The sequence below is a fragment of the Pectinophora gossypiella genome, chromosome Z (assembly GCF_024362695.1).
Source record: "Pectinophora gossypiella chromosome Z, ilPecGoss1.1, whole genome shotgun sequence".
Lineage (NCBI taxonomy): Eukaryota > Metazoa > Arthropoda > Insecta > Lepidoptera > Gelechiidae > Pectinophora > Pectinophora gossypiella.
In genome coordinates, this window is record NC_065433.1 from 3746657 (window position 1) to 3774188 (window position 27532).

General features: G+C 40.4%; 1 protein-coding gene across 2 annotated transcripts in view; it reads right to left on the bottom strand.

Annotated features, from left to right (window-relative positions):
- LOC126380070 (importin-7) overlaps window positions 1-27532 on the bottom strand; it is a 34538-nt gene that overhangs the window by 6374 nt on the left and 632 nt on the right. The window contains exons 2-13 of one of the 2 annotated variants that reach the window (XM_050029266.1): window positions 25684-26235; window positions 23992-24176; window positions 23055-23228; window positions 15396-15541; window positions 14458-15261; window positions 14135-14358; window positions 5176-5352; window positions 4259-4395; window positions 2900-3102; window positions 1768-1910; window positions 1116-1227; window positions 273-416 (exon numbers count right to left, since the gene is read on the bottom strand). In XM_050029266.1, coding sequence (XP_049885223.1) covers window positions 273-416; window positions 1116-1227; window positions 1768-1910; window positions 2900-3102; window positions 4259-4395; window positions 5176-5352; window positions 14135-14358; window positions 14458-15261; window positions 15396-15541; window positions 23055-23228; window positions 23992-24176; window positions 25684-26235 — 3001 coding nt within the window. Of the gene's footprint in view, window positions 1-272; window positions 417-1115; window positions 1228-1767; window positions 1911-2899; window positions 3103-4258; window positions 4396-5175; window positions 5353-14134; window positions 14359-14457; window positions 15280-15395; window positions 15542-23054; window positions 23229-23991; window positions 24177-25683; window positions 26236-27532 lie in introns of both variants that reach the window. The other variant, XM_050029265.1, reaches the window with a different exon arrangement.

Here is a 27532-nt window from a genome sequence, read left to right on the forward strand (position 1 = left end):
TCTGATAATCCTGACAAAACGTAAACTTGCAAGGTGTTTCGATTTTTTTGATGAGAAGTGTATATGTCCTGTCCTTGTTTGTTCAGATTTTAATTATTTATCTTTAACCTACTACACAACACATTATCATATAATTTGAATGAGCTTTGCTTGGCTGTCGAATACTAAAACACGTCCATCGCCGTTTTTTTGTAAGGCGGGTAAATTGTGTCGTCATTTCTAGGAAGCTTGTGAGTTGGGTCTGTGTGGTGGTGTGAACGCGTGGTACATACCGCCGCTCTGTTCGATCCGCTTGCTATCCTGCTGCGCCTTGCGCTGATCTGCCAGCACGAACACCGCGTTCAACTGTGTCTGTTGCTCCTCGGTAAGTCCGCTCGTCAGCGCGTGGTACAACGCCGGCTCCGTTGTTGACAGAGCTACACATGAGTTTACACACGGTTTACATTACAAATAATTTCAGGGTCTACGTGCTCATAAAAGGCTAATTTCGAACTAGTTAAATCAGTTACATTTTAATGAAAGTCAAAACACGAAATTACTATGGAATTTGTATGATTTAAGCACCACTATGACGTCATAGAAAAACGTAATAATTGTCGGAGTTAATATTACTTGTTTTTTGATTCAAATTCGTAAATAGAAATAAGGAAATGTTTTTCATTACATTAAGACCTGTATTTATTTAGTAATCAGAATTTCATCATTTATCTTGAGCCTAGTACACGATCCAATTCTGAATAATTATTTACTAAACAGATAGCATAATAAAATCCACATTGATTTAAAAGATGCGTCGCTGTTGTAGTTTCTTATCATTTCCTTTTTTGCTATAGCAACCTTGCGAAATGACGTAGATTCATAAGTTGCCTTTCAACAATATTATTGACACTAGCAAAAGGTGCAAATCAGATTTGCCAAAAATTTCAGATACGTCAGCGACCAAATGACAAAGAAACGGTAAACGTGTATTTGACAGCTAAGCAAAATCAAATAATTAGATTGAACGTGCATTGAACTCTGCTTGGCTGTCAAGTACACACGTTCACCGCTGTTTACTTTTATTGGTAAGACGCTTATATCGTTTCTAAATACTATTTGAGTGTAAGCTTACATACCAGTGAGTGTGCTCTTGAATTTGATGTACTCGTCGACGGGGCAGTCTTTGTCATCGAGCGGTGTTGTGTAGCACTCTATGGCTGTGTCGTCAGCGTCGTAATCATCATCGTCCTGTAAAAAACAAATAAATTAAAGTGGTTAGAGCGTTGGCCTTACGAACTGGAAAGTTGAGTCCGAAATAGTAAAATGATCCAGTGGTTCGGAAGCCACGCTATCGTTGGTCCCACTAGCCCAAAACACCACTAAGATCCCGCAGTGGAGCAGTGTGTCGGAGCATAGGCTGTTTATGTTTTATGTATGTTATTAGCAGCATATAAGCACACCCCGGAGTCATGATATCGTGTGCCACTTTGCCGACTAAGTGTGACCGAAACAGATAGTCCGAGCGGTCGCCATTACTCTTCGGCGGCTTACGACCAAGTAAGACCCAGAGGCGTGAGGTAAATCTTCTTGATTAAAATTCATAAATAAGTTAAATAGAAAAAAGAAAATGGTTTTCGTTACTTTTAGATCTGTCTTTAATAATCAGTTTCATAATTTATCTTGAACCTAGTATACGACCCAATTGCTTCAATGTGTCAGTCACCCAAGGCTAAGGTCGACCGTTGGTATGACAACACACTCAAGAGGAATGTACGTATGTATACTCACGTCATCGTCACTCTCGTAGTTGTCGATCTTGGCGGTCATGTTGACGCCCTGGCTCGCGCTGTTCTTGAGCGCCATCCGCGCCAAATTCTCCAGGTACTCGTTGCTCATCTCCTCTAGGTCGTCCTCGTCACTCGACAACACCTCTGTGACACAAACAAACACTATTTCATACTTCTATCCTGTGGTCTAGTTGTTGGATTCGATTTTCAGTGGGGATGTGTCTAACAAAATAAGACTGTTCCTAGTTTAGTTAGGATATTACAGGCTGAAATCACCTGATTGCGTGCTCCGGAGGGCGTAAAACACATTCACTTATCCGCAATGGGGCAGCGTGCTAAAGTATGCTCCATAAAGTCGCCTTATAGTAAAACCGCCTTAAGCGCCTTTTTGAAAAACCTGGATTTATTTCAGTTAATTTCGTTCCGGGTAGGGTTGTTGATGACTGATGAAAATCGTATGTGTAGTCACACGCAGTTCGGTCTCCGCTCGCCTGTGCCCGCCCGGGCCCTCGCCTGGCCGTGGTCGTAGGTATCGACTCTAACAAAAAGCCGGACAAGCCTAACACGCACAAATTGGGCGGACACGACCGCAAAAAGCCAAACATGTCCGGCTTAAGCCAGAGCCCTGGCAACTCTAATTCCGGGTAAAAATAGGGACCACAATCTTTTCTCCGGATTGAAACTAATTTGTCTATTGCGAGGTTTTCTTAACAAAAATCACATTCGAATGTGATTTTTCAAAAAGGGGCTTACGTGGTTTTCACTGTACGGCGACAATACATGCCGCGATTGATTGAAGGGGGCAGGGGGACTGGGCGCACCCTGTAGTGGGATCTTTATAGGTTGTTTATGTTATGTACGGTCTCGGACCGCACAGAGTTTACCTACGTCACGTACAATCTAGTTTCATGCTGTGTGACTATTTCACTTACTTAGTAATAATCTTAAGTGTAATAACTAATCTCAACGTAAGCGATACTCTACCTTAATTCTATCTTGTAAACTAAATAACTGAATAATTATCGTCTTATATTGCACTCGCATCTTTCATTATCTTACCTTGTCAAATATATTAAGAGAAGTGGGTGTTCAGACTTAAACTAAGAACGGGCTCCTACATAGGGTCTAATTACCTTCATCTTCATCTTCTTCCTCTTCCTCCTCGGAGGAATCCTCGTCGGCTTCGGCCTGCGACTTGTAGGCGCGCTTCAGCCCGTCGAAGAGCACGAGGCAGGACGGCAGCAGCTTGGGCAGCACCTCGTCGAGGGTCGGCCGCTGCGGGCCCATCTCTAGCAGCGTGCATATGCCTAGCACGCATAGTTTCCTATCGTGCAGCCTGTTGATGTACATTTTCTTTAACACGTTCAACGCCACGCGGCCCTCAGGTGGACCAGAGAGAAAACTCATTCAGTTCAGGCAAAGCAAAATCACTATCGTAAAATTTTACAATGTTGTCTTATGGTCCTAATCGCTAAGAAATATGCTGCACTAATAATTGAAGGAGCAACACTTGAACAGGCTAGCTTCCAACTAGTCAAATCAGATACTTTCTACTAAACGTCAAAACACGAAATTATTATGATATTTGTATGAAAAAGCACACTAAATAATGCACGGGTAAATGAGTATATAAAATTTGTCTATTTATTTCCGCGTTACATTCCAGTTGTACATGTGAATTACATCCAGTTATACATGGTAGATCGATCTTAGCGATCAGGCCACCATCGCTCACCTTAGACTAAGTATTTCCTAAACAAAGCGTTATTGCACGCACATTGTATTGTTATACTAAAGTGAGCAGGAGCCACTGACATCCTATAAACTATAAAGATATAAAGATAAGACTCACATTTCAGGAGATTTTCTAAAAAAGCGTCCGTATCGTGTTGTAAATACGTATACATTCAGTTATGTAGATAGTATAAGTTCGTTCACGCAAATTAAAGTGTTATGTCTGTTCAAATAAAGTGCAATATCGGTTGTACAGTGTCGTTACACACCGTCCCTTGTGACAAGTTGCGCCGCGGATAATCTTTTCACAGAGATTGGTTGTCTATTTCTTTTACGAGGTCTATGGCAAGAGCAGCCTTACTTTGTTTTATTATGAATACAACAGCCCCCGTGGTCTAGTAGTTAGAGAGTTAGGCTCACGATCTGGAGGTCCGGGTTCGATTCCCGATGGGGACATAGTCGAAATATATCACTTTGTGAGACTATTCTTTGTTTGGTAAGGACTTTTCAGGCTTGAATCACCTGATTGTCTGAAAAAGTAAGACGATTCCATGCTTCGGAGGGCACGTTAAGCCGTTTGTCCCGGCTATTAGCCGTAAAAACACCTTCACCAACCCGCAGTGGAGCAGCGTGGTGGAGTATGCTCTATACCCCCTCCGGTTGATTGAGGGGAGGCCTGTGCCCAGCAGTGGGACGTATATAGACTGTTTATGTGTGTGTATTATGAATACTATAGTAAACTCATGTCCTCTACTCACCCCATAAAGCAGTCGGTGTCGTGTATCCACTGCTTGATGAAGTGCTGGGTGATGGAGGCGTTGGGCACCGCCTCCTGTAGCTTGTCCAGGATCGTGAACAGCAGGTGAGGGTTGCAGTACAGGATTGCTATAAGAACCTGCGCACATTATTTCACTATTAACACTTCACCACTATTTACTTAGTACGGTACTGAAAAGTATCGGCGTCCGAAGGACGTAATATACGATCCCGACGACCCGATTACTCTAGCCATAGAGGCAGCCAATCAGCTCGCGACACCACACTTCAGGGCCCCGATACCGACCCCGCCGGCGTGGTCGACGATTCATCACGGGTCATTGACTTTTCGTTCATAATAGTGAATAGGAATATTTATCTCTTGTTACTGAAGTGGAATTTCTGAAGTATGTTGATTGAGGGGAGGCCTGTGCCCAGCAGTGGGACGTAAAAAGGCTGTAGCGTGTAGCCCTCTATGGATGAGAAACGTGGACGCTGACTCAGAAAGACAGAGACTCGAGGCCTTTGAAATGTGACGTTGGAGGAGGATGGAAAGAATAAGTTGGAAATGCTAGTAACAGTAAGGGAAAAGAGGCAAATATTCAGAGTTATTGAGGACAGAAGAGGCAAGACGATTGGACACTTAATAAGACACGACGAATTTATTAAAAACATCATAGAAGGGAAGCTACAACGAAAGAGAAGAAGGGGAAGACCAAGAAGAGCTTACATGGAACAAATTAAAGAGAAAGCGAACGTCGTGTCTTATACGGAGGTGAAGGAATTGGTCTTTGACAGACAAGAATGGAGAATGCTACACCGACAAGAGCGTGGCTCTTAAATCCTTTAGGTCCAAAACGTCTACTTCCCAAAAGGACCACTGTCCCAAATCGTCCATTAGTGATGCGATGATGTTTACCTGTAGCAACATAGTCCTAAGCTCTGAAGTCTTCACCTTCCTGGTGAGCCTATTCAGCACCAGCTCCACGAAGCTCGGCAGACAGTTGTCGATCTTACCGGAGCACTGCAGCACCATTACTTCCAGAAGTTTCGCCGCGTAAATCTCGGACTCATCCTCTGAGTCCGAATTCAAGACCTGACAACAAAAAGTTTGATTAGAAACCAATGGAGACCAAATCAGTCTCTATTTGTCTATCCAAGCATTCGAGAATAATCTATGATAAATTACGAGAAAAATGAAAAAAAAATAAATGTCACTATAATCCTGTGGTTCAGCTTGCTTATCAAACGCGAGCGCAAGTTCGAACCTAGATACCGGACTGATGAGTTATTAATTTATCTTAAGCGCAGTTTTCACTAGCATAGTTAGCTCGACCATTATAGACGGCGATACGGCTCACCACACCACCTATCACGTTGGTCTAACAGAAAGCTTGGTGTGGCGTGGATACTTACTTCATCTTGCGATGAATGTATCTCTAACTACCCCAATTGGGATATAGTCGTGAGCTTGTTATGTTGTTATGTGCTTGCAAACCGAGATAGCCCGCAGTGGGTTAAATACTCGATAGAACAATGCTGCCGTAATTGAATTACGTGTTTGTATGGGTTTCATAACGTGCCCGATCGGCAACAGTATCATAAAACTTCCATAAAATCTGTAATAATTGCCACCCACAAATATGATTACCGGATTTTCGTATTTTAGAGGTAACAAAAGAATTCCCTTTTGGAATATGGAATAAATAATGTTAATATATAATAATACGATAGTACATTGACTACGCCAATTGGGATACAGTCGCAAGCTTATGATTTAAGAGGAAAATTTTGAATTTCGAAGCACATTTTAATTACGTAACAAGACAATGAAAAATTCACTGAAGCAATTTATTTTCTAGATATTATGCTATTTATCTGTGTGTCACAGATTGACATTACTCACGCCCGAATCCTGTCGGGATGGGCAGAGACTCACGCCCCCAGAAAACAAGTCAGATTATCGTCCATTATGCTTTAATTCATTTTCAAGGGGACAATGAAACCTTAGGATGATAGACGGCTAAAACGCAGTGTATTTTTTTAGAGTCGGCGCCACGAAAGTTTTCCCACGGAGTTCAGTGAACAAAATGACCAAGTCATGATAATTCTATGCATACAGTGGCGGCGTCAGGTTCGTTCGTGGGTTTCTTGTGGTTGTTCGTGGGTTGGGGACTTCTTTCGTGGCGTGACTCTCCTCTCCATCCAGCTAGACAGTCTAAATGTCAAGTATAAAGTATAATAGACTCATATTTAAAAATAAACATTTTTGTGCAGCTGCGAAGTGCAATATTAATCGGTACGGCAGAACTTATGAACACAAAGTATAAAGAAAATTCGCTAAGCTTGTACAACATTTTAAATTAAGCGCGCCGGATTCCATAGTCTCTCCAGGGGGAAATAGGCGTGAGGTTAAGTATGCGCGTGATTTCTAGTGTGGTTTAGAAAACAAACTGTACATTATACTGCTGGTATTTCTTAATATATGACTGCGGATGCAGAGTAGACAAAAGACAGATAATAAAAGTAGTGTCTTTTTTTTTACAAACTAACAGTATGCATTACGTTTCTGTTTACCACACCGCAGTAACTACACAATAGAAACGTAGAAACCCCCTAACCTATGCAGTATTGTTTCCCCGTTATTATTTCTAATCAGAAGGTCGGTGAAGCGTATGTTGGATCATCATGCGTTGGATGTACCTCTGACTACCCCAATTGGAAATATAGTCGTAAGCTTTTGTTTACCCTGATTCCTGCAGACACCTTATACCTGTCATTTTCTTATCCGCCGAAAAGGAAAGGGACGCGTGACAGAAAAACGCTAATTTCCAAATGAATGAGTAAATGAATTAATAACCCAGGCGAATCAACGTGTGCTGACAACTTAATTCTGTCGGGTTAATGACCAATGTTAAATTTTGAGAGAGTTGTTTAAATTCCGTGCTTCAGAAGGCACGTTAAGCCGTTGGTCCCGGCTACTTAGTAAGTAAAAAGTAAGATGATTCCGTACTTCATCAGAAGCACGAAATCATCTTACTTTTTCGGACAATCAGGTGATTCAAGCCTGAAAAGTCCTTACCAAACAAAGGACAGTCTCACAAAGTGATTTCGACAATGTCCCCATCGGGAATCGAACCCTTTTAGCTGGCGGAAGTTATTAGAAGAAGACAATAGGCAATAGATGACACGCTCAGCTGGGTACGACCGGATCGATATACAATTTCTATGACGCGACATATTTATTGATCAAACAGTTACACTACGTTTCAATATCTTGGATTCTTTCTAGTTATATACTGGGTGTTAGTGACATCGTAACGAATACTCAGGGGGATGATTCAGACCATGATTCTGAGTTAATATCAAGTGGAATTTTCAGTCTGAATATTCATGAAAATTTTTGTGTTTTTTTTAATTATTTTCAGTTCCATACTTTTGCGACGGAAAATTCCACTTGATGACTCAGAATCATGGCCTGAATCATCCCTCAAAGTTTTCGTTACGATGTCACTAATACCCTGTATATACACACAAATCTCAAGCACTTGTAATTACCAGAACAATCTGATATTATCCCTTAGGTATAAGGTGAAAATCTACACCCGTCTTTAAGTTAAACTGCTTAATTGGCATCATAACTCATAGCCCGACATTTGGTATCCTGATTGATATATTTGTCTAGTTTAGCCAACAACTTTCCATAGGCTAGTTTCCAACTTGTCATATCAGTTACTTGTTACTAAACGACAAAACACGAAATTACTATGGCATTTGTATGAAAAAGCAACCAGTGACGTCATAGAAAAACGTGACAAAATGACGCACTTATTACATTTTTATTTATTAAAATTCCTAAATAAGTTAAATAGAAAAGGTTTATTTCACATCTGTCTTCATTTAGTAATGAGAATTTCATAATTTATCTTTGACCTAGGAAGCTACCCAATTATGTTCATTTTTTTTAAATTTAATAATGTGATTCTGTAAAATTGCTGGAAAGAGAAATACACTTTTTAATTTATTTGGTGGTGGAGGTAATTATGTAAGTCCTACACAACGATTCCTTTATGTTTTTTATATCTTTATTCTCTATGGGAAACATGAACCGGGCGTCGTGGTGACTAATGAGAGGCAACAATATTTCACCTTGACATTCGATCGTTAAACTGGTGCTAATCAATAACGTAACGTATACACAAAGCAGGCTTCTTTCCGTAGTTTATTATCAATCTACTTGACCGGACAAATGTGCCCCCTCATTCTTCCACGACAAGACAGGGAAACAACCATGGCATATACATTACATCTGAATAATGCGAAATGATTATATGGAAATAAATATTTAATGTAATGTGGGTTGTTCTTCTTTTTTATCGACAATGATCTGTCCTTCGTTCTGCTTCTGATAAGTTATGTTTTAGAATTTTATTTCATGTTTTGATTGTCCAAAAATATAGTTATCTTATTATACTCAAAATACAAGCAAAATACTAATCGGTTCCTCAATTAGTTATTAACGTAGCTTGATCGTTTTTCACAAAATTATGTGACAGAGTGGTAAATTGAAATGCTGTCTCCGATGAAAAGGGCCACTCTGTCACAATATTTTTTGGAATGCGCCTGCAATGAAAAGTATGTTACCAAGATAAAGAGAACCACTAAATAGTCCTCTACAGACACATCTTTATATGATGTTTTAAAATATTTATTGCTGTTATAATTTTAAAGATGTTAAATCCGATAAATCGAGAAAATGTCTTTTTATTGTCGATAAAAAAGAAGAACGACCCATGTGTTGTATGTATATTTATTTAATGTCTTTTTTTGTGTTTATTTTTATTGTAAAATAAATTGTTTGTACGTTCCTCGTCTCTGTTTTATTTCGTACAAATAAATAAATAAATAATGAATGAATGATTTCTGATCCCTAGTTTGCTTAGGACATTGCATGCCGATCACCCGATTGTCCTAAAGTAAGATGATCCGTGCTTCAGAGGGCACGTTAAGCAGTCAATCAATCAATCAATCAATAATACTTTATTGCACAACGACATATACAAAGGACATAAACATACGAATAAAAACATAGCAAGCAGCAGCAGTCGATCGCGAATATTATTTTATTTACTTCAGTAAGTATGTAGTCGTTACATGAGCCATGTCACGGCCCTATGGCGGCTCAATAGTAACCCTGGTACCAGGGTCGATGAGGTCACGTCGGACATTGATCGGACAACACACAGGACGGAAGAGAAGAATAATGAATGAGAACACAATATCTTGCGGCAATTGGGTAAAATTAAGAATAGAGTAACTTATCATGATGAGTCTGATATGAATGTACATTTCATTCTTACTTCGTAACAAGATCTTTATTCTGATTTCCTCATGCTTTCAATAAACAATTTCTTTAATCACTTATTGATTATGATTACGCAAGGCTTCAAAATGCTCTATGTATGTATTGTTATAATAGTTACACTGGTATTCGCAAGTAGTGAACCACGAGTAACGAGTGAAACGATCGAACGAAATTTTTACAGTGGAGCAGCGTGGTGGAGTGTGCTCCATATCCCCTCCGGTTGGCCTGTGCCTAGCAGTGGGACGTATATAGGCCGTTTATGTAATTAGTATGATTCTTTACTCTATGGTTGAGAAATTTTGTACAAACGCGTGCGTACAGCATCACATACAATTCGAACATACAGCATTACAAAAAACCCCAGCCAGAAACCCACGAACGAACCTGACGCCGCCACTGTATGCAGCGAGTTTTAAACTATAAAGACGCATGCAAAATGGTTTTCGCAATAGCATTCACTTAGTATTTCTAAAGCTTTCGCCAAGTCGCTGGAGCGTACAAACAGGCGGCGAGTGGTTACCCAATAATAGCTTAACTCGTCAGCCCATTTTAACTCGGGCTTACATTTCGTGCAAGTGAAGAGCAACCTTTACAACAATAGCGTCAAATCAAAGTTGGTCTAGGAAGCAATTTATAGTTAGATTTGTCATGAAGAAGTTACTGTTTCGATTTCAAAAAAGGAGGGAGATACCAAAAAATACTGTTTGAATTGAAGTAATTTAACTTTTTTTAATATTTATGTTAACTTTTGTAGTATCACAATCCTAATTTCGTATTATTATTCGTCAGTAGTGATACAAGGCCTTAGCCAAGTTGCAAACGTTTTAGAAATGAGATAGTCGCACTGATAAAAAATGGGATTGAAATAAGGTGTCATAATATCTTATTTTTCCTTGAATGGCATCGCCTTCGCATTTACCCAATCATCAAAGTTAGGGTAACATGGATATAAAACGGAAAGGACACGGAAAACGATTAATGATAAACAAAAACTAAACATACTTAATTGCTTATTTAACACTTTCAAGGACAGAACGTCTACAGACATTCCGATTCCAAGGTAACATACTACCTAAGTATTATGAACCATCAATGACCCATGGTCTCTGTCCGTGAAAGGGTTAAGGAGGGGGTAGCCACAATTATACCATATGTTTTTAGCAATGTCGATTGTCATAATCGGCTAACCCCACTGATGCTTAGTCGCATTATAATCTAATTAGAGTGCAAGTAATGTACTTAATGTGCGGGAATTATAATAATCAAAAGTCAAGGGAGATGATTTACATAAAAAAATACAAAAAATATATACCACAAACACTAAGATGAAGACTAAAGTATAGGGTAAATGATGTATAGACAGGCCAAAATAGTAAGCACATAAAACTAAAAAGGAAATAACGCACAGCATGCTATAGTTAAATAAAACATACATACATACATACATAAACTCACGCCCGTAACCCCTAATGGGGTGGGCAGAGCCACAAGTAATCAAAGACAACTTGCAGCCACTGTTGATACTATGTCGTAAGCTGGATATGATGAACCTTATGGTGATAAGGGATCAGCCCATAACATTAGTCCATCATGTTAGAGGACACAATCCCTCTGTCGGTTTTTACGACATGCCCGGGAAGACAAGCAGATGAACGTTTTCTATGTTTTTTAATTGCTCCCAGAACAGCATATAAATAAAAATGTTACAAAAATGTTAAAATAATAACTGCTTATTTCTCCCATCAGGTATCGCTACTGTCGAGTGTTCTTTGACAGTTCCCCATATTATATAAGTAAACAAACATATTAGGTTATTTTACACTACAACCCTATGCGCAGCATTTAACTGCAAAATCATAGTTTTACATTTAATCCCTAATGTTTGGAAAGAAGAAAAAATAAAACAGCCTTTTTCCAACAGATGGCTTTTCTTTTTCGTAACTAATCTTAGCTGGGCAGTATGGAGAACTGTCAAAATTTAGGGACACTCAAAAGTGCTGCCTAAGACTGCCGCTTAGATTTGAGCTTCCAGTTTTCATCCAAATTGGTGCACAGAGAAAGCATTCATTCACTTTAGAGAGAGCAGAGCAAATTTCAGATTTGTTTTTCTAGCGACGTGTCATTAATTTATATTCGGCTTCCCCTAGGTATTTTTTCTACCCTATGTTAATCTTACAACAATTCAGAATATAACAATAAAATCCGCATGCAACTGCATTCTCGAGATTGTTATTGATTGTTCAGACCAAATAGTAACATATAAATGTTACTATTAGTTCATTGATGTTATCATCAATGGGTCGGGCAGAGCATTGATTGATGAACTTGCAAATTACATAAAGCAAATGGAATAACGGAGATTATTTAATACTATCAAGGCTGTTCCGATTTCAAGTGTCATACCATTGTATACATGGTATAAGAAAACCAGGTATGCTCAAAAGTGGCAGCTAACATTTCAAGGTTAGCCCAGTTGAAAAAAAAAATACACACAATCAATGTTTTTATATTTACTTTGCAAGGAAATTTTGAAGATTTACTAAACGATTTACTTACAGTTTCAATGATTTTTATACATGTGACAAGTAATATTAGTTAAATACATTAGTAATTCTTTTAATTTTCAATAATAAAATTTTACGTCGTTAGAATGTTGGATACCAATTTAATGGTAACACAGTGGTAACACTTACGTCATTATAGGGCTAGCAATGGCGGCTTTTTATAGGATTGAGCAGACCTGCACAGCCTCCGTGGTCTAGTGGTTAGAGCGTTACGCTCACGATCTGGAGGTCCGGGTTCGATTCCCGATGGGGACATTGTCGAAATCACTGTGTGAGACTGTCCTTTGTTTGGTAAGGACTTTTCAGGCTTGAGTCACCTGATTGTCCGAAAAAGTAAGATGATTCCGTGCTTCGGAGGGCACGTTAAGCCGTTGGTCCCGGCTATTGGCCGTAAAAACACCTCCACCAACCCGCACTGGAGCAGCGTGGTGGAGTATGCTCCATACCCCCTCCGGTTGATTGAGGGGAGGCCTGTGCCCAGCAGTGGGACGTATATAGGCAGTTTAGGAGCAGACCTGGTGTTCTTATACCATGATTGGATCAAAGGTCAATTGGCTGGTAGCCCATGTTCATGAAAGTGTTAAGCTAATCTACTAGACCTTGTGTACAGTCATGAGCAATATAATGTACCCACTTTAGGACTCTGTCGCACTAACATTTTGACATTTAGTGAGACTTACAGTTCAATTTGTCAAAAAAGTTAATGTGACATGGTACCAAAGTGTGTACATATTAATGCACGTGACCGTACTAACTGCAACGTAATGCGCTAACGACGCCCGAGTCAAAAGTAATTTTAAATATATAATGACAATAACGGCGTCTGGCATACCAAGTCCCCCAGTTGTATAATTTATTCAAAGGTTGCAACCATTACGCCTATTTCAGTACCATTGCCACATCCTTCAACCGTTTTAAAACGTAATAACAACGCTTCTGAATCGATCATTGTACCTGTAGATGTACTGTTGCCATTTCTTTATAGGTTGTGAGAAGCCGCAGTAGTTTTAGGCGGATGAGACGTTCTTTATATAAAAAAAATAACGATTCAAAATTCAAAAATATTTTTCAAAATTGGCTTACAAAGTTAGCGCTTTTTGAACGTCAAAAAATTAAATTACATATTATGTAACTAGCTGTAAAACTACCACATTGGAATCTGTAACGCTGAGGGAAAGACGTGGCCAGAAAACCTCCCAGCACAGGGCCCTAGTCCTCCAAAGTAACTATGTTACCTACTGAATAAAGATATTTTTTAATTTTAAAAAATGGCACCCTCATAGTTAGTCGTTATAACAGCGATGAGTTTCGTTATAGTCGCGTTTTACATGGTTATCTATGTTATTTAAGGTTAAAATTAGCGTAAATCGTATGATACTTTAGGACTATTTCAAAATACTTGAAGTATTATCATTAGAATTGACGCGTTTTTGCATGCAACTGTGCTTCTACCAACATATATGATTGAAGGCTTCTACACTCCTTATAAAATAGGCCAAAGCTTTTCTGCTAACCATTTAACAAAAGAGTTTTAGCTTGCATAACCCTTATTATACCCGAATAAAGTATCTTCCTATTGTTTTTCTTATTTCAGAATATCGTACGACGCTTGAGGGACGTAACATTGGGTACCTACTACTGAACTTTGAATATATCATAGAAATTGTCTGAATAATCTTAACTCAACATGATGGACGTACAATGAGCTTGAGCTCTAATTATAGACAACTTACGATTTTTTTTAGATATGCGTTTCGGAGGTATGGGACCTAACCCATATTGGGATGATTTTCTCTCTAAATGGAAGGTCAAATAAGGCAGTCGCGACTACAAAAAACCGGACTTGTCGAATCAGGTTAGGTAAGTGGATCTCGTGAAGAACGGGACAACGCTACGGACATGTAGGATTGTCTTTTGCTTGTATATAGTTACATATAGCCAATACTTACAGCTTTAGCCATGTTGAACATAGCCAATATGTGGTTTTCATTGGAGAGGAACGCGTTAGTGTCTACTGTGATGTAGTTGTGTAGCACCGGCATCATGTCTGTGAAATAGTCGAAGCCTTCCTTTTCGAACACCTGGTACAGCAGCTCTAGAACCTTCCACATGTCCTCCGATATCGCGTTGTCGGTCAGGTTGCACAGCAGTGTCATGGCCTCTTCATAGTACTCTGAAATAAAAAAAAAATGAAGTGAAAAATGAATCCATGTAATCCAAACAAAATGCAAGCTGGACCTACAAAGATCATAAAAGTATTGTACCAACTCACCAATAATGTTGTGATGCAGTATGTGCCCGACGACCCTCAGCACGGTCTTCTCGAGCTGCGCCATGATCTCGGGGTTGTCCTCCATCACGTTGAGCACGGTCTCCATGGTATTGAGCAGCCCCATCGCCGTGATGGCCTTCTCATCCGTGCCCGAGTCCGTCTCGATCACCTTGCTGAACGTCGTCGCCAAGTGTTCCATTATCTCGAACGCCATCGGCAACAGCTGCTCCGTGTACAATGGCACGATCTTTTGCAGCACATTTGCAATGTTGTCGTTCTCTGTCTCTCTGATCAGCTTGAGCAGCTCGGACGTGACGGGCTTGACCTGCGGCTCGAGGAATTTGTGCACCTTCTCCTGCGAGGTGAGCAGCATCTGTATGGCGATGGCAGCCTCCACCTTGACGGGCAACTCCGTGTCGTTGATGAGCGCGTTGACAGCGAGCCGCACCGCCTCCATGAGGAGCGCGTCGTTCTTGAACCGTACTGCCGCGAAGCACTGCAGCGTCCAACAGGCGCGAGCGCGCATGTGCCCCAGGTTGCTGTGGAACTCCGGGAACACGTACTGGCTCAGGAGCGAGTCGATCTCCTCCTTGTAATACTTCTTCTTCATAAGAATGTCGTTGAGAGTGCCCACCATGTGCAGGGCGCCGTCCCGCTGCCGCGGGCCATACTCGCCGTTCTGACTCGTCAACACTTGCATGCACAGGTTCATTGTGCGCTCCAACATATCTTTCCTCTTTTTACAGCAGGATATGAGAAGAGTCTGAGCTGCAGTCACAGGTGAAACGAAGTCTTCGAATATATCTAGAGCCATGGACAAGACTTGAGATGAAAAGTTGGCCGTGTCGTGCGAGATATATAGATATTACTTGAGAATGTGTGTTGAAATAAGGAACTAATTTTATATTTATTGGTAGATATGATGAGCAGGTGCTTACCAAATTTCAGTCGTATGTATTCATGAGGGTCGGTGTTCCAGAGCTCCTCGTCCGCTTCGGAGTACGACATGAGCGGGAACAGAACATCCTGGATGACGGCGAACATGTGAGGCTTCAGCAGCTTCCACGAGTGCGCGTGCGTCACGCTGTATCAACGACGCCAATATTATGTCAATACAACACAAATATCAACAGCTGAATACTTAGGATAGCTCAACACGCACCGCAAAATCTAATAGCGTGCCATACAAACTAATCATGACACGCTAACAATTGCTTCATTCCACAAAACATAGAAAGAAAATCATCTAATCATAGTAAATGTAAATAAACAAATTAGTAGGTCAGAACTTATCTCTTTAGCAATATATATCATTCTATATAAAGCAATAGATAAGACTACATGACTAAACATAATTCATTATATTACCATAGGGGGTTAAAAAGGCCACATTGAAGCGATTCATCTAAAAAAGCATATTGCGCGCACTTTTATGCGCAAGTGTCAAATTGCAATATTTCTTTTTTAGATGAATGGGGGATTTTCCAGGGTAAGTTCCTCAAAATCAATATAGATGGCACTGTATAGTGTTTTCTTCATTTAACTTTCTAATTTCATGGATAACAGATATATGCATCTTTCATCTTTGTTTTTGGGTATTCTTATTCTTATTCCTTTTTAATACAGCCAGGCACAATTACATCTTCCACCCATTATTATTCTTATCGAAATAAAGAGAAGCAATATACTACTACTAGCCACTAGGCACTAGGCTAGGGTAGGCTAGTACTAGCCTTAAGAAAGTTTTATTAATTGTTGTGTGTTTGTACTGTTGATGTGCCTAATAAATAAATAATAATAATAATAAATATAGTATAAGAGCGACCATAGTACACCCTAAACTACGAGGCCCTTGCTTCCCTGCGTGTACGTCTCTTCCCGGTGCGCGGGCGGCAGGGTTCAGCCTACAGTGTTCAGTTCCGCAACGTCGAGCGGCGCTACCGCGTGACCTATTGACATTTTTTTGTAAATTCTTAAGTTATTCGAAATAAACTAAGTGAATACAAGTTCTCGGTGTTTCCCTTAAAGTTCAGAAGTGAGATGAAGTCATGCTTACAAGTTAAAATTCGATTATAGTGCTAGAAACATGAAAATACATGTTCAGGAGTATCTATTTATTTTGTCGTAAGGTCGCGCGAGCTGGCAACATCGCGCGCGCGGTTCGATTACTTGATTTGTGTGTGCTCGTTGGTACCTAACACGTGCTTGTGCGTTTTATGAGTGAATTACAGTTTGTTTTCCACTTAATTGTGTTTCTGCTTAAATAAAAACAATTGTTTTCATATTAAAAGAGTGTATAGTGAGTGCGGAAATATGAGAAGTCGTGATACAAGTGAGGAGCGTGAAAATCAGCTCCGTAGACGATTATTGTTCGAATTAGAGACTCGCCGGTTATCGAGACGAATACAAGAATTGGAAAAGGAGATATTTAGCGTTCGTGAGACCTGGGGTAGGTCGGTGCCTGTGGCTGACGCCGGTAATCAACAGTATGTGGATATTCAGCAATCGCCGCCGTCGCCACTTCGTGCGGGGTTTGGCCCCGGCGCGGGCGGCGCGGGCGTGGTCTCTAGTCCGGCGCGGGCTGACGCGGGCAAGGATTCCGACCGCGAGGCAGGGACGCCACCACTACCTATGGGTTGGACTGCACCAACTCAAGGAGTTAAGGGATATTTCACCGCTCCTCTGTTCGAGTCAACGCGGCTGTCGAGCGCGCCGCTACGAGCGCCTACGATTAACGCGGTTGCGCCGCCGTCTGCTCCGGAGGGAGCGACGGAGGCTCTGCCGGCCTCTGTGTGTGTGTCGGCGAATGCTGCGCCGTGTCCGCATATCTCCGTGCGCGACGCCGCCGGCGGGCCGGTGCCGTCCGCCGCTGGGAGCTGCGCCGCGCCGCCGGCGCCGGCGCCTGCGGTTCATCCAGGTTTTTCTGGTATTGGACTTTCTGGGTATGTCGAAAATTCAACTAATTTGCCGTCACTTAGATACGTCGGTCGTAATGATCCTATACCGGAGTTCGATCCTAAAACATCTATGATTACTATGGAAATGTGGATACGTAAAGTAGAAGGAATAGCCAGTATGTATAGTTGGGACGAAAAGACAGTCATGTTTAACTGTTTGTCGAAACTAAAAGGTTACGCCCGTCAATGGTACGATCAGTTGCCTGCAAATGACATGAATACATCATGGCCCGACTTCAAAACAAAGCTTTTGACTGCCTTTCCGTCCCACAAAAGTAAGTTAAATATGATGCGTGATTTAGTGAATATTGTCAGGCAAGCCGACGCCGATTACCTGCAATTTTATTACGATAAATTAGCGCTGGGGAATGCATGCGGTATTCCGTCGCCTCTGATAACCGAGGCGATTATTGGGACAATTGGTAGCGATCTCGTAGAGGTTGGGGCGGTGTCCGCGGGCTGTACCGACCCTAATAAACTATTAAATTACTTGTCATCGCTGAGGGCGACTATGCGTGTTACAAACCGATACGGTGGCTCTTACAGCACTAAAAATGAGAATGTCATCAAGTGTCATAACTGTAAAAAACGTGGACATACTGCGGCTCGTTGCACGTATAAGATTCGCGACAAATTAGCTTCAGTCTGTAATTTTTGTGGTAGAAAGGGGCACCAAGAAAATAATTGTTTTACAAAAATGCGTAAGTGCTCTTACTGTAACAAAATGGGACACGTTAAAGAAGAATGTTTAAAATTGAAAAGCCGTAGGTCTTCCGCTGCGAATACTGATACAGGGCAATCGACACATACAGTGCGTGTTATTCAGGATGCGTCAGGTGGTTCAAAATATTATACGACGGCGAAAGTGAACAACGTGTCTGTTTACAGTTTCATTGATTTTGGTAGCTCATGCGTCACTATAACTGAAACCATTGCGAAGCAGTTACATTTAAATGTCAATGAGTGCAATGGTGTCAATGTGATTAAGGGTTTCGGCGGTTCACAAATAACACCAATAGGTGAGAGTTTGATTAACGTGACGGTGGACGAGGCTACTTGCGAGGGTATTAAGGCGTATGTTGTTCCGGATTATGCACAGGATCTGGGCCTGATTATCGGTCAACCTTTTACGGAATATTACAACGTTTACGTACTAAAGACACCTACTTCTTTGAAAATATATAATGCTAATTACTTACACGAATTACCGAAATCAAATATCTGTGAAGATAATGATCGCGTTAAGTTGTGTGCGCAAGAAAACATTCAATTGCAGCCTGGTGTGAATAAGATAGTCCTGTGTTGCACCGATGTATCAGGTCCCATTTCAATAAACAACACTGAGATTTCGAAACCAAGATCTGAGTATATTATACCGGAGAGTATTTCGGAAATAATTGAAGGTCGGTTGGTCGTAAACGTAATTAATGAAGGGAATGAGGTGGTAATGATTCCAAACGGTAGCTGTGTTGCACGTGCGACTGTCGCGACGGCTGATCTCCAGTCATATAAAGTAGGATCAGACTTGGAAACTTCTGTTGTTGCGACCCTTGAAGACATTCTTCAAGAGTTTTCGGAATGTTTTTCGGGTGATGAGAATAAAATAGGGAAATGCGCCGTTAAAATGAAAATAGAATTAACTGATAATAAGCCTATATATTATCGTCCCTATAGAATGTCCCTTGAGGATCGTCAGCTTGTACGTAAGATGGTATCAGAACTCTTAGACAAAGGCATTATAGAAGTTTCAAACTCACCTTACGCCAGCCCTGTCCTTCTAGTGTCTAAGAAGACAGGAGAGAAGCGCATGTGCGTTGACTACCGTGCTCTAAATAAGATAACAAAGAAAGAGCGCTACCCGCTCCCGTTAATACAAGATCAGCTAGACCGCCTGTCAAATCAACGAGTATTCTCTTGTTTAGACGTTACGTCCGCGTATCATTGCGTACAGATTGATGATGATAGTAAGGAGTACACAGGATTTATTACACCCGATGGACACTTCCAATATACTCGAATGAGTTTTGGTTTGGTCAATGCCCCATCCGTCTTTCAAAGAGCGATGGACAATATATTAGGACCGCTTAAATTCAAATTCGCTACCGCTTATCTTGATGACATAATTATTTACGCCGAGAATAATGCCGATGCTTTGGACCGTCTGCGATCGGTTCTAGAGAGGATTCGCGAGGCTAATATGACTCTGAGATTGGACAAATGCTCTTTTCTTGTGTCAACTGTCGAGTATTTGGGTCACGAGGTGAGCAACGGTGAGGTAAGACCTGCCCAGCGCAAGTTGAATGCTGTACGCGATTTCAAAGTTCCTGAAAATGTGCACCAGGCGAGGCAGTTCATGGGGCTCGCGAGTTATTTTCGAAAGTATGTCCGTAACTTTGCATCTATTGCGCGTCCCATCACATTACTCACTAAGAAAGATCAGCCTTGGGTTTGGGGACAAGGTCAACAACAGGCGTTCGACGAATTAAAATCAATTTTAATCAGTCGTCCAGTATTAGCACTATTTAATCCTGAGTATCAAACCCAGGTACACACAGATGCCTCTAAAGTCGGTCTTGGTGGGATTCTTCTCCAAAAGCAACCAGACGAGTCTTGGAAACCTGTCGCTTACGCCAGTAGACAGACCACCCCAGCTGAGCAACAATATCACAGCTATGAGCTGGAAACGTTGGCGGTGGTTATGAGTCTCCAAAAATTTAAAGTGTACGTCAGCGGTATAAAGTTCACAATCATGACAGATTGCAACGCTTTGCGTTGGACGTGGACTAAGCGCGACTTAAACCCTCGTATCGCCAGGTGGTGGCTCGAAGTACAAGGTTATAATTTTGATGTTGAATATCGAGCCGGTAAATCTATGGCGCACGTTGACGCGTTGAGTCGTAACCCCGTAGAATCAGTCATGCGTTGTGTAGAGAAAGACTTAGTTGAAAGTTTACAAAGAGGTGACGACTCAATACGATCAACTATCGAACAGTTACAGGACGAACTCTCAAAGAACAATACTAGTGGTCTGGCTCGAGATTATGTCGTTGAAAACAATGTTTTGTTCAGAAAGGTTAATGGCGAAAATAAGGTTGTCGTACCGCGGTCAACGCGTTGGTCACTCGTACAGACTTTTCATGACAATAATGGGCATGTAAATTACAATAAGACGTACGATGCAATGAAAAGTAAGTACTGGTTTAGTGGCATGCGCCATTTTGTACAAAAATATGTTCGTGGTTGTATCTCCTGCCAATACGCTAAAAAGCCTACAGGTCGTCAAGTGGGACTTTTACATTCGATTGAAAAGGTTGCAGTTCCTTTTCACACAGTACACGCTGACCATCTCGGTCCTTTTTGCAAAAGCCCAACGGGCAAGATGTATATCTTAGCCATCATTGATGCGTTTACCCGCTACATTTGGATCGAGGCGGTGCGTGATACTAGCTGTGAGAAGGTATTGCAAACCTTTGATCAGTTCATAAAAACTTTTGGTCTGCCAACCCGCATCATCACAGACCGTGGTAAAGCGTTCGATTGTCATGCTTTCAAAAAGTATTGTGTTGACAGGCAAATAAAGCACGTAATGACAGCTGTTGCTAGTCCTAGGGCGAATGGGCAAATTGAGCGTTTCAATCGCACCATTTTGGATGCTCTAGTGGCCTACGTTGGGGACGATGATCAAGGCAATTGGGAAAAATATCTTCCAAAGGTTCAACTAGGCATAAACTCCAACCAAAATAATACCACACGTAAGTCGCCCATGGAGTTGCTGTATGGTTTCCGCCCGCGTCTTTCGGGTGACATTGTCGTACCTACACGTAACGATATGTGTGAAATGAGAGAGACTGCCGCTACTCGTTCACGGGAGGCGGCTTACCAAGCGAAACAGCGTTTTGATAAAACTAGACGTGTAGAAAAGTCGTTTAAGGTCGGAGACCTGGTGCTTGCTGAACGTAAGATTATCCGTAAGGGTCTTCGCAGTGGCAAATTGATACCACGATTTGATGGACCATATGTTATTGTTAAAGTTTTGCCTCACGACAGATATGTACTTAAGAGTACAAATACTCGTGGTCGCCCTTACGAGAACGTTTTTGCAAGAGACAAACTAAAGTCTTTCCGTTCGTCTAGTACCGATTCAGATTAATTTAGCACTTAAGAGTGATCGGGTTGCCAATCTCTAATTTGTGATTATGTTGTACTTCTTCATTTATGATCATGTTTGTACTCGGATTAAGAACCGAACCACTTTTGTTTGATTGATTAATTATTAGAGAAATTGTCTAATAATTTGTTATTAGAGTAATGATGATTTTGTGTTATTAAATTGTCTATGATCGATCATCATTAATTATCATAACCGTTTACCAGGCCTGTACTCACCCTTAAGAGGTAGTGAGTTGAGATGACAATGAAAGTCGTACATAGACGTCACTTTAAGAGGTGGTCGTTTGTAAGTCATCTGGATACGTGCGCACGATAAAAAGACAATAAGATAACCGCATGCGGCCTTTCAGAGGGCAAGACTTTTACGACGGGATGCTAGAGGTGAGACCTTCAGAGGTGGGCCATCTGTTGCTAGCTTGCTGTTCGCTGGCCTTCGGAGGCTAGTAACCTTCAGAGGTTTGTTGAACGATCACGAGAATGAAGTAAATATTACCCGTCCATTGTCAGCCTTCAGAAGCTGACTTCACCCAACTGTCAATGTTGGATCCCAACCTTCGGAGGTTTAATCATCTGCTTTCAGAAGCCTACTGTTCCCAATCTTCAGAGATTGGTGAGGCCTTTGGAGGCCGTATAAGATTTCCCTTTAGGACTTCTGCGCGGGACGCGCAGATATCAGGATGGCCGACTATAAGAGCGACCATAGTACACCCTAAACTACGAGGCCCTTGCTTCCCTGCGTGTACGTCTCTTCCCGGTGCGCGGGCGGCAGGGTTCAGCCTACAGTGTTCAGTTCCGCAACGTCGAGCGGCGCTACCGCGTGACCTATTGACATTTTTTTGTAAATTCTTAAGTTATTCGAAATAAACTAAGTGAATACAAGTTCTCGGTGTTTCCCTTAAAATAGGTAGCACCATAATTCTTTACATAATGTGATCCAAATATCTTGCTTGCTTGATATTTGGATCATACATTATGCTTCTGCCATTACATTGTATTTTGGAACAATCATGTACCAGAGTAATGAGAAAATAGGTAATTATCATATTTAAACTGAACAACGCATTGTTTTTGGTGAACATAGCCTGGTAATTCCCTTATTGTTTCAATTTGGCGTTTTTAGACCCCCTGTTTGGTGAAGACTACACATGCAAGTGGCGGCGTTTTTTTTTGTCCACCATGTGTGCAACGAGCTAACACGGAAGTTGGGATGGGCATTACAAATTATTAGAAGAGCTGAAGCTGCACTAGTACTTGGGACCACAGAACAACATGGGCCTTTATCATACTGGACTAGAGTAGCCATGTTATTCCTCAATACATTTTTGTCGGACAGTTTTCGAGAGGCGCGGAGAGTATGACTACTCTGAGCTTGAGACTGACGTAACTCTATCAGGTTACTAGGCAATCAGTTGACTGCCATGAGATCCAATTCTATAGGAATCAATACAAAACAAGAAATGCGCAACTTACCATTGATCAATGTAGCTAAGAGTCTGCTGTAGGACCCTCGGGGAGACATAGACCTTGTTCCGGTACTGGTCCAGAACTCTGAGCAGCACTTCGAGGATCCCACCAGTGAAAGTGGTCAGGTACCACTCAGCAAACTGAACGTATTCCTCACGGGCATTCACCGGACTGCCGTACCTGTTATGTTATATATAAAAAAAATAAGTAAATATTAGGTATTCTTTTTATGATTTAATTAATCTAATCTAATAAAAGTCGCAGATGTGACGAAAACAATAAGGAGACTCAAATGGCGTTGGACAGGACACATGATGAGGTGTAGAATAAAAAAGTGGACTAAAGACATCACAGAATGGTAAAAGGCAAAAAGGGAGACGAAACAAAAGGTGTGAAGATGATCTACCACAAGGTTGAAGAAGGTCAACAGGCGACAGACAGGTGTGGCGCAATAAGGAGGAGGCCTATGCCCTAGGACAGCCCGACAAATAAATAAACATATAGATAATTAAGTAAAACTATATAATATTGTCAGTGATTAAAGGCTATTTTTATTTTATTTATTAATCTGGAGCACAGTCCGTGAACTTCTCACTAAAACCTCTCAGCGAAACTGACGGTCCGCGCGCACTCCCTTATTCCTTAACGGCTTAAATATACTAAAGTGACTCGCATCGGTCGTGACGTAATCCACGCTCATATCAGTGCGAGTCTCCGTATATTTGGGGGCCAAATAATGCACCCCTGGGAAGGCATGGAGCTTTCTCCCAAAAAGACGCTGGGGCTCTTCGAACGGATCGGTCACAATAGATCTAACAAGGTCGCAGTGATCTCGCGGGCTGTATCAATCAGTTCGGCCTTCACAATTCTCAAATAATAGTAATAAAGTATTATTTTATTCCATGTCATGAGGAAGAAATAAATCAATACATTTACGGCTTACCGTTCAAATAACCGGTAAAGAGAGTGCACTGCCCATTTCTTGCATTTCCACCAAGGCAGCTCCATCCGTTCATCCTCGTCCACCTGCAATGTGTGCTCAGGCACCGGCACCTCCATCACTGACCGCAGCACTTCCATCCACTTGGTAAACACCTCCCGAGTGATCAGATCCAGAGGCAGAATGTACTGAAACATACAGGCTTGTTAAAAATTGACAGTCAGTACATGTCAACTCTGCTTATTAGAAGTAGAAGGGGGTTTAAATGGCCACATTGCAACAACAAGCAATTCATCTAAAAAGCAATATTGCTATTTGACATTTGCGCACTTACTATTTTATGCGGAAATGTCAAATTGCAATATTGCTTTTCTAGATGAATTGCTTCAATGTGGCCTTTTAACCCCCCAGTTTTATCTAGAATTTCTTATCTGTCAAGTGCGCGTGCCAAACGACCAGCAAACATTACTGTCTTCATGATTGTCGAGACACCACCATTTTTAGTGGAATCAATGAAGGGTTTCAATTCTAACTTGCCAGAGACAGGTCCGATTTTGATGTTTTTTTCTTTTGTGAGGGTAATTTTTTATATCATTTAAAAACAGAAACATCTTGGGTGGGACAAACAAATATATTGATCATATATAAAAAAATTTTGTCTCTCAGAGGGTCTCAAAGTTCAACCTTTAAAATATATATCTTTTGAACCACATTTGATACGTCATTGAAATTCGCAAAGAATACACATTATTATAGCATTATTATTTCAAGTAATAAAAAAAACCAGAAAGTAAAAAATGAGGCCCCATACATGTAACATTATTTTCAACGTCTTTTTGGCCTCATTCTTTGCATTGGTTACTTTATAGTAATATTAATGATGTAAGTAGAAAAGTGAAGAACTTTCCAGGCTATGTTCCATAAAAAAAATTGTAGACTAATCAAAAATAGTAAGAAAATCGATAAGTACAACGCCATCGGTCCCTACTCTGCACCAAGATACAAATATCTTGATGACGAGACTGCATGGGCACCAACAGCATACTAACTTGCCTAGTTTGAGCGCTAAGTGCTGTACTGTCTCCCGAAACGGCATGGCGCACATATAATTGTAAAGATATAATATGCAAATATCATAGCTATATTCAATCCGGCCTGTCTGGCCCAGAGGTCGCGAGATGTACACGCACTGGAATGTGAGTGCACCACATTTAATTATAGTTTGGGGTTTAATTATATTTAATTACAAGTATTATGAAACAACAAGAATAGTGGAGCCTTACATGCAGTTTATTTCGTCGTTATGATCCCTATGGCATTAAAAACAAAGTTAAAGTTCAATTGGTAATTCAAAATGATAAATTAAAATTTCATATACCCAGAGACTGCGCACAACAAGTTATTAATTCAAGAGCAATTTGCCTGCGCTTGCCAAAGCTGATTACTGTTTGCTGTTATATACTGATCCATATGATATTAATTCATTTTTTTAAAATAACATCAATAATAATATTTTACAAGTAAAATCAGCATGAAAACCCCTCACTATCCCTAATGACGTAGGAGGTCTTAAGAAATAAACTTGCAGCCACTTTTGAAGCTGATAAAAATCACCATTAACAAAGAAATCATCTTCAATATATGTAATTTGGCCTTAAGCCATGTACAAATAGTATTTGTTAGTATTGTGCTTACCTTTATTAGGCCATTGAAGCACTTGAGTATTTGTTTCTGGACAAGTACAGACTCCACAGACTGATCTGCTTGGAGGTTGACAATTAAATTGTACATCATTGGGAGCAGCAGATTCATAGCCTCTATTAATGGTACCCTCTTCTCAGCCTGGTGGTATTCGTAGTTTTTGATGAGCTGGTACAAGCAAAGCAGGGCTCCCATCCAGCTGTTTGCATCAGGGTTTTGTAGATAAATGTGTATTTTGTCCACAATTTGTGTCCAGCGAGTGGGGAAATCATGCTTGATGATTGTCTTGAGAGCGATACACAGCTGAACTCTAATGATTTCCGGTGCTTGGACTATAGCATCGACAATGTTGTCTCTGATCATGGCGCGGTCCTGCTCGTGGATGCTGAAGGGGATGGGCTCCCCCTCTTCTACCTCCTTCTCTTGCCATCCTGCTGTCACCAAGTTCTTGAGGTATACTACTCCAGCTTGACGGACTGGTATGGTCACTTCATTTAACATAACAACTTGCAGCAGTGATGGAGCAAAGCCTATTATTTTATGTATCTGAAAATAAATAGTATTTATTAAATGTTTACTGTCTGCAACAAGTGCAGAATAGCTCAGCAAAAAGAAGGAATATGTGAATACTTAATTATGCCAGCTGTGAATGAAGAGGACAGGCAATGTCAGACAAAACATTTAGAGTCCTTGGCCAATCATCTAAACCCCCTCTCAGCAGAGCTTTTGAACTTGACAAATGTGGGAAAAGATGAAAGAGAAACTATATTATTATATTATATTATATTATATAGATAATATAACATTTTATTATTATATTATATTTTATTATTATATTGTATAATATAGGAGGCTGTACAACTGGTTGTAGCTCCTGATACATAATTTGTAATATTTATCACATTAATTTTAATTATTCTTATTTTAGGCCTTTTTTATATTATGACTAACCAAAAAAGTATGATATGGTTTTGTTTTTAAACATAGGTAGCTGTTTGCAATTATTTTAGTTTGAACATTCTAACCTACACCTAAACAAAAGTAAATAAAATAAAGTGTTGGGTGTTGAAATTTTGGGCAATTGAAACTGAAAAACAGGCTTTTTGGGAACCTTCCATCGTTTTTTGATTTATTTCATATTTTGTCGTAATTTTCACATAAAAGTATGAAAACTTTACCAAATTAGGTACTTGTCGTAATGTCGCACAATATCATTTTACTTATATTGTCATACTGCATCAAAATTTCCCAAGAAAGAGCACATTGAAAACATAGATAACATTAATTTCTTAACTGGCTCTTGCACCAAATAGAACAAATAATTGTATGTTAGTTCAAACAGCTTATTTCTATAAGTTTGGTCTTTTGGATGCTAAGTGATTGCTTCCTTGCAGCAACAAGTATAAGAAAATTAATGTCAACCAACTTTATAAGATCTGCATTTAGTTGACATAAGAACCTTACCTACTGAATATGTATATTTATGTCATTGTTATAAGACGAAATTTGTAGCTAACCCTATCACAGGCTTCGGTCTTTTTGGGTTGCTACTGTAACACTGCATTAAAAACAATTTATCGCGTTAACACGCTCTTTTGGGTCTGTTTTGGATAGTGGTGTGAATTAGCTATAAGAACTTGTAATAATAATAAATAAATAAATAAATAAAAAGAGAACACTGGTGTTTTTAATTCTAAAATAAGCAAACAAACTATTTCGGGCTCAGAGCATCCCTAGTAACAAATAATAAAATACCCTAACACCAGGGCTGATGAGGTCGGTACTCCACCTCACAACCCATACGATAGAAGAAGAATAATAAAATATATATTGGTAGCATAGT